General features: G+C 45.3%; 1 protein-coding gene across 1 annotated transcript in view; it reads right to left on the bottom strand.

Annotated features, from left to right (window-relative positions):
• pam (peptidylglycine alpha-amidating monooxygenase) overlaps positions 1–14,288 on the bottom strand; it is a 53,658-nt gene that overhangs the window by 9,200 nt on the left and 30,170 nt on the right. Inside the window, exons 13-19 of the mRNA XM_048258394.1 lie at positions 12,598–12,797; positions 11,827–11,889; positions 6,481–6,780; positions 2,734–2,863; positions 594–710; positions 379–448; positions 60–270 (exon numbers count right to left, since the gene is read on the bottom strand). Of these exons, the coding sequence (XP_048114351.1) occupies positions 60–270; positions 379–448; positions 594–710; positions 2,734–2,863; positions 6,481–6,780; positions 11,827–11,889; positions 12,598–12,797 (1,091 nt within the window). The remainder of the gene's footprint in view (positions 1–59; positions 271–378; positions 449–593; positions 711–2,733; positions 2,864–6,480; positions 6,781–11,826; positions 11,890–12,597; positions 12,798–14,288) is intronic.

Below are 14,288 nucleotides of genomic sequence, written 5' to 3' on the forward strand. Positions count from 1 at the left end.
GCCAAGAATGTATGTGTGTGTGTGTGTGTGTTTGTGTGTGTGTGTGTGTGTGTTCTCACCTGCTCCCCACTGTTTGAGATATTTCCCGTCGGGAGAGAACGTCAGAATTCTCCGGTTGCAGTAACCGTCGGACACATAGATGTTGCCCGATTCGGGATCCACGGCCACATCCGTGGGCTTGCAGAAATGGTGCTCGTCACTTCCTGGTACAAAGGCCTCACCCAGGACTACCAGTGGCTTGTCTTGACCATCACCACTTAATTTCATGACCTGCACAGACAGAGGGGGTGATGATGAAGGGGCGGGTGACAACACTGTTGTGATGACTAATCCAATATGTGTGTCTGAGCTCCCAAAAATGACGCATCATGTGTTTACCTGGTGAAGTGCTACATCGGTGACCCAGTAGTTATCCTTATCCGTTGTGATTCCGTGTGGCATATAAAACCTGCGAATGGAATGAAACACACTTTCTCCATTATTTACAAATTTAAAAGAAGGCAAAATAGATGCTTAAAAGCTTGTTTTGCATCAAGCTTACTGTACTTTCTCTAGGCTTTTAGATTAAAATAAGTGCTGCTTTCACTACTCACATGTTGCTGCCTGAAGCCCTGAGCACTTTGCCTTTGGCTGGATCCACGACCAAGACAGTGGGCTGCTGGATAGGCCCCAGTGATCTTTCCAGGTATCTGCCTTGGTAGTCAAAGGAACTGCAAATCAAAGAAAAACACAAAAAGAGAAAAAAAGTTGTTCTCATTAACATCATACATAATGGGTTCTTTGACCTAAATGTGCTCTTTTGTCCATAAAAAGTGAAATGGATAAAGAGGCAAACCCACTGATTCCTTGTTTATACTGTACGCAAAAAACACGATAACTAATGAAAAAAGTAATTTAACCTAACTGAACATTTTGTTGTATAAAACAGCCAACAGCCAACAGCCTTCCACTACTCCCCCTTTCTTCAATCATACAACTTGAAGGGAGCCAAGAAACCCATCAGCCAAGCCTGGCTGTTAGGCTATCTTGTGGGCCAAGGCATATTTGCATCCTCATGCATAAACACAGAGTCCTTGATCCATCACTTTCCTGTGCCTGTGGCCTCCAAATGAACTTCCCTCGCAATAGGCTGTGCATAACAAGCACCCTCACAGGCAAAAACACTGCAAAGAGAATAGATAGGAAATCAAGACCCCCTGGGTTGTTTCTGTATTGGAAACTTCACTGGGCAATACCCTGGTGTACAACATCAGTTCCACAAACACTGGTGCTAGAATATTCCGGAAAAACTGGCTAAAACTCCTCGTTTTTTCAGTAATATTCTTCAGTCAAGTTCAATCAAGCAACATTATGTTTTGCAGGCCTGGTGTTTAATCTAACTTTTTTCCCTGTCTGAGCTTTGCAGCACCATTTAGATGATGAATTAAAACAAGATTTGAGGGGGGAATACAATAGCCATTTGGAGTTTGGATGAACTGAACAGAGCTAATGGATTAACAGGGGTGACAGCCCTCCTCTGACTCATCATTAATTCTCTCTCTCCCTCTCTCTCACTCTCTCTCTCTCACCTGGGAGATCACAGAGGCAAGGTCACCTCGAATCGCCATTGGCCTGGCACAGCCATACAAGTGTGAATGGATGGCTTTGGCTCATCCATCCCAGAAAGCATCCAACTCCGCGCCAGATCCGTACCAGACCTGGATCCCCGGCCCCATGTGGCGCCGGCCGACTATCCAGAGCAACCCCATTAGGGCCTGGTCATTTGGCACTTCTACTTGACTTACGCTGAGCAGATGAGAGGAGTGCCGTATCAGAGCTGTTGCTATAATAGACTCAATGCCTTCCAATTCGAGCCTTCCTGTCCCTGTGTCACTGGCTCACCGCAGCTTAACTGGTGAAGGAGAGGTGATTCTGCAGTCTTCCGAGAATCAGGGAGTGTTTTGGTGAATGAAACGATCCACTTGGAAATAACAGCGGTATGATTTGGACGCACAATTCTGTTTCATCATCTCCTGTGGGAGGTCTTTGCTTGCTTACCTATAATACACATCCATTTGGGCAGCTGCAAAAGAGGTGTGATTGCTGACCGTCGCAGCCTGATTGCCGCTCATGGCCAAGGGGAGGGTTATATTTTGCAGAGCCATCATTAAAGGGGACTAGGCATTATGGGAGTCTGGAGCGTTCAATCTGGAAAGGCAAATAATGAGGTCCTCATAAAAAGCCATCGTCAAAGCCAAAGTCTCTTTCATGACTTGGCCTAGATAGAGTTTAATTTATGCTAATGCTAGCACCCTGGGAGCTCAGCAGATTTGCATGGGAGCCGTGAATACTGCTAGCCTAATGACACGGTGAAACTGTAGCGCTTTGCTACAGGGGCTCCAACACATTTAATGACTCCAGTACAAATACGGCATCATTCCCGCCCAGAACAATCCGCTTTTAAAGAAAAGAAATGGAGAAAAGAGGGAAGAAATCGCATCAGCTAGCAATGAATCCAGACATAGCGCCTTAAGGGAAATGCAAAAAAGAAAAGAAAAAACGAATATGTTTTAGTGGCAAATTAGGCCAAAGCAAATAACGTTTCCTAATGCCATCTGTGCACTGCAGAGCCACAAGCCATTAATGGACAGACGGTGAAGAGAATCCAAGGCTATTAGGGTGGGGTGGGGTGTCCTAAAGGAACAGCTTGAGGAAGTGCTTGTGGAAGAGCTTGTCGCGATGGCGGGAACTTACTTCATCCCCCATCGGTGGTCGCCGCGGTGGAAGATGACCAGGTTGCCGTCGGAGTCCAGGGCCAGGCCTGACACTTGGCCCAGCTGCAGCGGCGCCTCGGGCCAGTCGGCCGTCTCCTCCAGATGAGCCCCTGGTGAGCGAGCACAACACAGCAGAGGTACTTCAGTGTCACAGGCCTCCACAACAACAACAACAACAACAACAACAACAACAACCAAAATACATAAACAACAAAACAAAATCAAATGTCAATGCTCCACACAGGTTAGACGTCTGGAAGTGATGAGAGAATGACACATGGTAAAGCACAAAGAAAGAGTGCAAAAGTTTCCATTCGAAACCTTCCATTCGAAAGATTTACTGCCCTGTCTCTTCTTCCCGGCCTGAGCATCACATTTTTTAAGTAACTTGCTTAATAACCTTGTGTGTTAGATAACCTTGTCCTGACTGGGAGAAGATGAAGGCAAGTTAAATGAGATTGATTGAGCAGAAGGCCCAGAGAGTTTAATCGAGACAGAGCATCATGCTATGCTCCCTCTGCCTCATTTCTCGACGTAATGGGATGTGAGCAATCTGATTTGTTCAATTAACCCGACACTAAGCCTCCATGTTCTTTGCCACGTGAATCTTTGCAAAGTTTTTGGAGTGATAAGCTGACAGTGATGGTACGAAATCGAGGGCATCTGTGGTGTTGGTGTTGCATTAGTGCCCGTTCCACGCTTTATTTGCACCTTAAGACATGGCATCGTTATGAACAAACTGACTGCACATAAATGAAAGAGCATTTTGTTGGCCACTGGAGAGCTATCAGGCAAGCTGCACTTTTCTTACTCATGCATATGCATTTATGGGAAGGTCAAGGAAAAAGTGGGTTAAGTGGAAGAAGTGTTGAGAACGAATTATTAGGTATTTCGGAACAGCACAGATTTGTTTTTGGGTAAAAAAATCCAATTCAACTTTCTTAAGCCTTTGCTATGCCTAGCTGCACAAATAGCTTGAGTATTTTTTAAGTGGAGCAGAATTACTGCCCTGAATTATCTTGCTGTTTGTCGACATTTTATTATCATGTCTTGTATTATTTCATGCCTGTTGAACTTTTCATTCTTTTTAATGTTCACAGCTGTGTGATACCATACTGTTCAGTTGTGGGCACCGCAAATTGGAGCATGGAAACGAGTGCTGTTTACCTGATTAAGTGAGTGCTTAGCAAATTCCATCCAAAACAAGCACAGCATGCCTTTCTGAAGACTGACAAAGATGCTGATTACACTTCCTTTGTACATCTGCTCCTCAGTAACGTGTGGTTTGGACATTTTTTCTTTTGGTAAGTTTTCCACTTTCTAATGCTAATGTTCTGTAATGTCTGCTGACACTGAAATGTATCAATATTTTTTAAATATATTCTATGCAAAAGTGCTGTCTGATTTCAAATTAAAGTATCATGTCTCAAGGACATTCCTTGATGTACCACATGCATGATGCCTAGCAATATTTATAAGTGTTGATTCAATATCGAGGGACTGTTCTTTCATTCAAGAGTGCTGGTTAAGAAATTGAGGCCATTCGATTGGGCAAAGCAGCATCATATTTATCAGAAAAGATTGAATCTTTGCCAAAGCAAGAAAATCAAATAAAACAAAATGCAAAGTAGAAAATCACATGCATGGAAAATGAAGCAGTACACACAAACACTTTCTGCACAAAAAAAAGTCTTTACTTTTCAACCGCAGTTGATGTTTGCAGTCAGCAATTGAGTCCTAAAATATTGGCCTTCCTAATTAGCAGTGGTCTGTGGGACAGGCTGCGGTCAGCCAAGTCCAGACAACAAAAATGGCCAAAAGAACGATCGTCTCCATTCAATCTCACTGACTACAACAATGCCAAGAAATTCCAAGAATGCACATATTGGTTTCCAGTGAATACATGGCTAAGAGAGGGGGCAGCTGTAATGTCTGCAGTGTGAATAAAATGGTTTATGTTTATGATGAGTGACTATCAAAATGCAGTTATTTACTGATTTAACAGAGACGCTGGCTGTTTGTCTGGGAACGAAAACTGTGGAGCAATCCATAAAACCCAAATGAGGGAAATGAGTTATGTTCAATGCAATGATGCCAGTATTTTAAATGGATTAACAGACACTAACAGGAAAGACAGGGAAACACTATACAACATTGAAATGGTACTTGATCATGTGAAATGCCAATTGCACTTGCAACTGAAATGGACCGTAAACCAATATCCAGCAGTCTAAATCTCTAGGTACTGATAACAACCTGTACCACTGCTGTGTTTCTGATAGATGTCAACAAAAGTGGCTACTAATGCCTTCTTGTAAAAAGACATGAAACCACTTCCTACCAGCTGACACCAGGAAGGGGAGGGTTTTTTTACAGCACTCAAGTCCTGGCACTCCATTTCCTGTCACCTGACTTGCCAACGGTACATAAACAGACTCAAGGGCAAGACTCCAGACTCCCACAAAGTGGGAAGAGAAGCTTCCATGAATAATTCCTGAGAAAACATCTCCTGGGGAATAACAATTATTAGGCCTGGAAGAGAGATCCTCATTCTGGCCTTTCACTACAGTGAGGGAGGGGGTCAGGAGGGGAAAAATGCATGAAATCTAATTTATCTTCGTCTGTTCAGCTCGGTAATTGAATCTCTGAATCGTGTCAACATGGCAAGCCAATGGGAAGCATCCTGTGATGTCACAGAAATTTTCACATGGGCTGTGAAGTTAAAACACAGGCACCAGGTATACCTAGGACAAGGCAATTAACGCCCAAACAAAAGCACCAGGCCGACTGTTGCGGAACAACACGGATTCAGAGCGAGTGCGCTCACTCAAAACGGTCTCATTTCCATTCAGGTGAAATGCTTAATGAATGCACGCAGAGACTGACATGTCAGTGGTTTGTTTCCCCCAATGTCAGCCAGACGAGCATTTACAATTCCAGTCAAGCATTGAATGTTGCTAACAAGCTGTGGAAGTGCACTGGTCCAAGAACCATGTTTGCAATTGTCCATCATATACTTGAAATTACTGCATACTGCATATCAATGTAAATATACAGGTCACACAAGCACAAGTTTAAACTTCATGTAACTGTTAAAACTATATAAATATACAACACAACTACCTCTATTTTTTTTTTTATATATATGTCCTACCATTTTGATACATACATGTTCTATATTTTAGTCTTGCACTTTAATTTAATGTTTATTGTCTATGGCTATGTCTATAGTATGTCTATGTCTGTATTTAAAGCATGTCTATGTCTGCATTAAATTTCAATTCTTTGTATGACCAGTGCATGTAAAGAAATTGACAATAAAAGCCGACTTGACTTGACTTGAAGCAGCAATCTTGTTTAAATTCATTTATCATTCCAATCCAACAGTAGCTAATTCATTCTGCATCTAGATTGTATCAGCCGGAATATATATACATACTCTGTCCACTCTGCTGTCATGCATGCATCGTTCCGCCAGTGTGCAGTGGATTGAGGTGGCCCCGGCTGTGTGACAACGCAAGTGACATCAGAAGCGCCATGATAACAGTGGGATGGAACGGCGTGTGGCCTCGATGACTTTAACAACAAAAAAAAGCTTGTATGGATTGGGACACAATGAAGAAAGCATTCGATTTGGCTTTCGACATGGTGCTGATATGCTGTGCAACCACACAGCCCTCCCCTTCCATTCCCCTCCTCCCACGGTTTTAAAAAAACATGAACCCACCTGTTTTATCAGCCTTGGCCACGACAGTAGCGGGCCACAAGACTGGCATAATCCTGCCCAAGGCCGGCCTGACAGTGGACTCTAACTGGTGGAACTTGTGTACTCTGTCCCTCACCAGAATAGGATTGCCTCTCTGGTTGTAGCCTATCCTGGCACTGGCCCAGGGCAGGTCTTTCTTTTGCATTAAGCTGTCGAGGAGGTCGGCCTGGGCACGCTCGACCTCGCTGGGGTTATACTTATGCACGTGGACTACGTCCTCCCTCTCCCTTAAGAGTTTGGAGAGAAGGGAATAGATGTCACCTGCACGGACAGAAGAAGGAGAAAAAAACAACAACAATAGCAAGAAAAGAGAGAAAGAGAGAGAGAGAGAGAGAGGAAGAGAGGAAAAGAACAAGAACAGGAGTGGGCGGTGTGAATTAAGCTGAGAAGTGAGAAAAACAGTGCCTAAGACTATCTGCAGTTATGTCATTCTTTTACAGATTTCTTGAAGAGATCTACATGATGGGGCCTCTAGGACAAATTAAGAGCCATAAAAGTAGCATCCATCTAGCTTGGACCATGGATTGAAGAGATTTGCATATCAGGCTAACTGATTTGTCGAGTTAGACTGCAAGTTAAAAGACAAGAAATGCGTCAAAGAATGACAACTGCACAAACAGTGCAGCGCAGATAAAACAGGCGTGTTAACATTTACTACAGAAGGACAGAAGAGGAAAGCTGTAAGACATGAGGACATACACAGATAGAGAAAGGCATTTCTTGGAGAAGGCATTTCTTGGGTTTGGCTCACAATATACAGTATACCAATTCCAATAGCTTAATCACTGAGGCCCTATCCAGTGAACAGTAAATAAGTTAAAAGATTAGGGTCAATTCAATTACAAGAGGAGTTCATTCAGGGACTTTCATTGACATGGAGCTAAAAATCTTTTTGAGCCTTTTTGCAGCAGTTTACTATGATATATTTAAAATGTGTGTTTAAAACTAAATTTGACGTGAGCGAACTGGTTTCAATCAACTCGCGAGCATGCTACTTTTTTCGGGAATCAGAGAAATGACGCAATGCAACGCTTTGCTGACATATCTCAGGGCTAAGACCTTTCATTTTGGAAGGCTGCTCTAGGACTGCCATTTTTCTTAGCCCACCCCTACCCGCAACGCCACGGTAAGCCACAGTGTCATTGTACAAGACGGCTCCTTTGCCAGGGAAAAGGTCAGCTCCTCATTAGAACACACAGCTCTCGCCTCCAACACATTTCATTAAAAAATCCCAGAGACCTCCTCTGCCTCAGACAGCGACCCGCGCCGCATCTCAAGTGGACGGACCTCCGTGCACGTCGTTGTCAGCTCTAATGGATTAAGCTGAAGGCCCATTAGGCTAATACAGCATCTGGGAGTATAATAAGCGGCATCACGGACACACCAGCACCGCGGCCCGCTGCCGCTAAAGCAACAAGCTCGGGTTTCATCCACTTTGTGGCGTCACAGCCGGGAAACCGGACCGCACTGAGGCAAAATGATTCGGGATAAATGCGTCAGTGGTGGGTGGTGGGTGTTTTGGAGGGGGGGTATATGTATGTGTGTGTGTGTGTGAGCGTATGGGTGTGTGGGTGGTGGGGGAACAACCGGGTTCCATTGGACCCGCCTCCGGAGTGATATACGAGCTCGGAGCAACTTCTTATTTATTGCACCCATCCGTCAGTGACCACGGGGGCAAACACGGGCAGACAACGCGCCGCAGCCCTGAGTGACAGCCCCGGAATTTGTGTCCTAATAACAGCAAAGGCAAATATAGCCAGTGATTTATCAAGTTGTCTGGCGGAGAGCCAGCGAGCCTGTGAGATAATGACAGTCTCACGTTCAGGATACCACTGCCGTCGCCGCTGCCGCTGATGAGAAGGTGAAGAGGGAGGGATAAAGAGGGCGGAGCAAAAGAGGAGGAGGAGAAGGAGGAGGAGGAGGAGGAGAGGTGGCATAATCCTTGTTCTCACAGCCAATCTCGGTATTTACTGGATAAGCAGTAAGGAGAGAAAATGGCCGATGTGGACATCTTTTATTTTATCTCAATACACACAATGTGTGGGAGTGTATTTGTGTGGCCGTGTGTTTGAGTATGCGGTGTGTGTGTGTGTGTGTGTGTGTGTGTGTGTGTGTGTGTGTCTGTGCAATATCAATTTTAACTTTCAACACAAGTGTAATATTTTAAATGTACTGTTATCTACAAATCTGATTCAGATCAAATTATATCCACAGGACCAAGCAGCAGACATCACACCCCATTTCACTAACTTTCAAAGCCCTCGATATGTGACTGATCTTTGTCAAAGGGAATTAAAAATCTGTTTCCATGGACTGAAACAGATGTGATGGACATTCACTCAATCTTTCAGTCAAGAGGGGGGAAAAAAACTAAGGCACTCACAGCTCCTCAAAGGGAGGGCCCATCTGTTGAGCGATTGGCCTCCCCGACCAATAAAGCCATCAGAATGACTGGCTGTCACTGTTCCCATGGAGGAACCATGGCAACAGGACAAACCCTGGGTTGCTGCGGGCAACCAAAGCAAACCAATGGGGAGCTGTTTACTTAGCAGGCTCTCCAACACGTCCAGGAGAGTGCAATCAAAATAGAGGTGAGGAAAGCTAAGGTTGTCCTGTTCTCCCTGAGTGGCACAAATCAATGGGCATACAACTGGTCATGTTGATATTAGGCAAAGTCGGGGCATGGCACGAAACAGATGCAGCCTCCTATAGTTGAATGGTCAGTAATACTGAAGAGCCCAACTACAATGCAAGTGATTCTAATATCGCTGTCTTTGATACAAAAGTAGGCTACTTCTTCATAGGAAGTAATCCACGAATAATATCATCCTATGTATCAACAATTGAAGAGCGCAAGAAGATGATGATTAGGTTTCTGATTGACTTGCAGATTTTGTAAAGCTGAATGGTTTAGTCTGTTTGCCCAGAGCGTAGGCTGTACAAACAACTCTGATGCCATACAGTGGCCGTTCTTCACTCCACCTAGTGAATGGGCGAGCCCGCAATGGCAAATCTCATTTCAGGATAATGGCATTGAGTGGCCACACTACAGGCAAGCGAGGACAAAAATTGGGCGTGGGTGGGAGGCATTGATCTGGGAAGGTTGTATCTGTTGAGCGAGTGCCCTCAGCTCATGGGCAAACGATGACTCAAACTGGGCATTTTTTCTGCATAGTGGGTTTTTTGTGAATGAGTGGGTGTCAAGTGTGCTTGTGTGTGTATATATATATTTTTTGTGTGTGTGTGTGTGTGTGTGTGTGTGTATCTGAATGGTCATGCCTGCTGAGTGGCGTAGGTGGACAGCCTTGACAGCAAGACCCAATTACTTTTACATTTCCTCACAAATTGATTTCTGCTACCATTCCAATATTCATGGACAGTGTCAACATGGGGGTCCTGTTTGGGCCCTGAATATTTATTGCATTATTAACTATACCCTCAACTCCTTGCTGTCGTCCATCCATGCAAGGTCAGACAAGGCGGTTGAAAGCACTCGGTTTATTTCCGAAATCGGGGAGAGCATTCTTGAGCAAATAGAAACAAACAAAGTGAGCTCTGCAGCGTCTGCCTAATAGGTGTGTGTGTGTGTGTGTGTGTGTGTGTGTTGGGTTGCATCAAGCAGGCCCTTGTATACCTGACTACAGCATGTATGATGTCGTTGGGGCAAGAATTGCGACGACACTCTGGGGCATGGAAATGGAGCGGTGAATCCAGCAGAAAAACGTAGCGAGCGGTTTTAATGGCGGGCGTCTTCCCGTAGGAGCGCGGGTGCAATCTGCTCCCGTTATTAAAGTAAAGAAGACGAAGGGAAAGGAAAAAACGAGAAAGCATCCGACAGCATGGTGCACGGCCTCCGAGTCGTATCAAGGAGCGGCAACAACGATGAGGCTCATTGAGCCGCTCCTGATGCCAGCATGTTCCCTAACCTCCACAGGCTGACAAGTAATTCCGTAACGCTGGTAGCACAAGCACTTCTCACTAGCTGAAACATTTGGCATACAGCACTTTTTGATGCCAATTTTTTATCTGTTCATGACAGATAATGTAATGATGCAAAACCGGATAATGAATGTTGATACATAAATAACTAGTCAGCTGTTGAATATTTTTTACATCCTGTCCATCTGTCTGAGTATCTGTCTTGGGGCTTGTTTAATTATCAGCTGTATCACTGTCAGAGCAGGGTGTTTTTTTCTTATGATTTAGCAGACAGCTTGATCTGTCTTTGCTCGTTAGCTTAATGTACAAGTGAATTTTGCTTAACGTCTGATTTTACCCAGAAACCCACGAGGGAGGGTGTGTGTGTGTGTGTGTGTGTGTGTGTGTGTGTGTGTGTGTGTGTGTGTGTGGGGGTGGTATGGGGGTGGGTGCAGTACGAGGCTGCAGATTTCTCTGCGTAGGAGAGGGTGATCGGGCGGGGATTGGGCAAACTCAGCGCCACGTACGTGCGGCCCGGTTCTGCTGATTTGCAAATTTGCGTGACGGTGTGGGGGAGACGTGCCCAAACCCTCTAAACCCCCCCCCCCCGCTGTGCTCTCCCAGCAGGTGTCCGGAGATTAAAGGGAGCCCATGTCCTGGACTGCTCCCTAATGAACAAACACAGAAGAGAAGCGTCACAACATCAAAGGGGGCCGAGGCTGAGGCAACAAGCCAGGCTCAGCTCACTTTCTCCCTGCGCCAGGCCCCCCCAGGGAAGGCTTCGTCCTTCTTACCCCCAGATGCCCGTCTATCTGGCTATCTGCTTAGCGTCAGGCATGGAGGGCGGACGGGCCAGGTGTTCACTATCGAGATGGCCAGTGTCGTTTTTAGAACAGGCCCTCAGGTGTGTGTGTGTGTGTGTGTGTGTGTGTGTGTGTGTGCGTGCGTGTGTGAATTGAATGGGGCTGCGTTTGTTATTGCATAAGTGTTAAGAGATAACGCCACGAAGGTGAGAAACATTAGCATCCTCTGCGAGGCGGTGGTGACGAGAAAGGTAACCATGGCAACAGGCTTCCAAACGTCAGCACCAACTCCCAAGTGCCTGGACCTCCTTGTTTTCCTATTCACTTGCTCTCTTCTCCCAACCCCATCCCTTTTCTTTCAATTACATGTGTTGATCAGGGATCAGAAAATATCACCTAGTCCCCGCTGGTATCACTGCACACACAGCTGGCTAATGCCACGGTATTGAACGGTGTTTTCTGAGTTACTCTGAGTTGATGAACTGACTCCCTACTGATTCAGCCTGTCTGCTCAAGACTGCCTTCAGACTGTCAGGGTCTGCGTTTCATCTCTGAGATCTACGGACCAGTCTCCAAGACAACTCACCCTGATCAAGAACATCCTCCTCCGCTCTCTTTGGCTCGAGCAAGGCAGAGTCATCCTGATCATCTTTAAAAACATTTGAGAGAAAAGGAAGTCACTGCATTGTTCTTGCACTAACCATCTAAATATATAACACAACCATTATCTTATCCTCTCTAAAAAAAAGGTTGAGGACATTAATTGTGTAAGGTTCAGCAAAATCCTTGTGTGTATTACAAATAGACAAAAACACATAAATAACATCTATGTTCCCATATCACAGTAACCTCTTGTATATTGACATAATGTAGAGAGTTTAGACATGCTTCACAATATCCTATACAAAGGAAATATACTGCAGCCAGGAGACATATACAAGCAGCAAATTCTTTCCATCCTCAGTTCTTCACACACACACACATTTGGAATGTCACAAAATGGTATAGTTTCAACTCCGTTCTTAAAACACTTGAACTTATAAAAAAGATCTCCCCACCATGCAAAGCATGATTCATGCTCTGCGCGTACACTACATCAAATGAAATGTATAGAGCTGAGGTGCATTCACATTCGCAAACAAAGGCGAACAACAGTTTGAGGAGATAGTTCTTCTTGAACATACAGTAGAACTGAAGGCGAGGAGGCGGGTTACCATTAAAATGGAACGTTTACACCAAATCGTTCAAATTTAACAGTTCAGAGAAAACATCTCTGCCACATATGTTCGCCACTGTTTACCGAATTTGAACGCGCTTCGGGTAAGCTTTTACTCCAGTGAAGTCTGCAGACACCTACCTGTACCATGGGCGCCTCCGTGCATCATGCCCATCATCATGTGGCCCGCAGGTACGGGGATGGGGACGTTGGCCTCGGGGGGGATGCTCCTGAAGAGCTCGCTGGGCCCGTGATTCATGCAGTCCATGTAGGGCGTCGCGTACTTGCTCTCCATGTAGTACATGATGTAGAAGTTGCACATCTCATCTTCCGAAGTCCCACTGCGGAGGGAAAACACAGAGCACATTGCCGAGTCAGCACTGCAGGTGACTCAGTGACTAAAAAAATAAATAAATAATCTAGAAAGTTCTTTGTTTTCTTATCTACACACTTATCAGGTGTTTTCTGGTCACTAAACTACCTGATTGTGTGCTTGACCAAAAAGTGTATTTTCCAGGCAGGAGAGCATGGATCCAAAATTTGCATCCAATTACCCAGCCTGGGGTACAGCAGTCTTTTGTGGTTCAGGGGTCACTATAAACAATTCCATTTGGCAGGGATGTTCCCACAAGTCGATTTTAATCAAAGCTCCTAATTAATACACCTCTCTACTTTTACAGTCTCTCTCTCTCTCCCCCCCCTCCTCTCTCTCCCTCGCTCTCACTTGTGTTGCTGACAATAAGGATAGGCAAGTGTATGTGTGAAAGAGCGAGAAAGAAAGGGAGAAGGTGTGCGTGGGCCGCAGCACTTCCTGGGAAGATGCGTCAGTGCACATTCCCCCCGCTGCTGCCACCACCGCCACGCCTCGCTAACAATCACCATAGCAACAGGAGTGACATGGGCAGACACGCAGGCACAGGCACACACACACAGGCACAGATACAACATACAGTGTGACAGGGCCTTGGTAAAGACGACGAGGCTTCTCGCCATGAAAAATGCACAGCACTCCAGGGACACCCCGAGAGAGAGAGAGAGAGCTTTGGTGGGGCTTAGATTTTCTGAGTGCCAGTGTGCCGATGCATGCAGTCACACTCGTTCACTCGTTCGCACGCGTGCACACAATCACACACACACACGCACACACATACACACACACACACACACACACACGTGACACACTCAAGCAGGCATCTTCAGGGACTGGTGAGCAGGACTGACTGATGATGCTTGCCTCTCTGAGCTGGCAGGCAGCCGTACCTGCTGCAGCGGCTGCTCTAACAGACACACACACAGACACGAGCACATACATACACACCGGACGGGGACTGACACACGCAATCTTGACACCATGCAAAACAGATTCAGGGGAGCGTTCAGGCATGCCCCAAAGAGCACAGAGCAGTCACTATGCACAGCACTCAGCATCAGGACCAAGAAAAACCCTCAGTGGATACAATGTGCAGCATTTGATTCAACTAGTAGAGACGGATGCTAAAAAGACTAAGAAAATGTATAATGTATGTATATTAAATCCATTTTTTGTCCGTTTATTATTGTTTATTATTATTATTGCTGTTTTAAAATCCAAATTGTCCCTCGGTTCTCTACTCTACTCAATTAATTTGATGATTTCCAGGGCCGACATACAGCATCTTGATTAAATATACACCATCACTGTAGATGGTGCATAAATGTAAAAGTAAAATGTGTGGTGCTTGCTCAACGGTCTGGGAACAACAGACTGACCGGTGAACAGCACCGGAACAGCACTATTCACAGTAAAGCTAGTAGAAATCAGTGTACCATCTTGAACTGCACAGCTCCAGAAG

Source organism: Alosa alosa, chromosome 12 (assembly GCF_017589495.1).
Source record: "Alosa alosa isolate M-15738 ecotype Scorff River chromosome 12, AALO_Geno_1.1, whole genome shotgun sequence".
Taxonomy (NCBI): Eukaryota; Metazoa; Chordata; class Actinopteri; order Clupeiformes; family Clupeidae; genus Alosa; species Alosa alosa.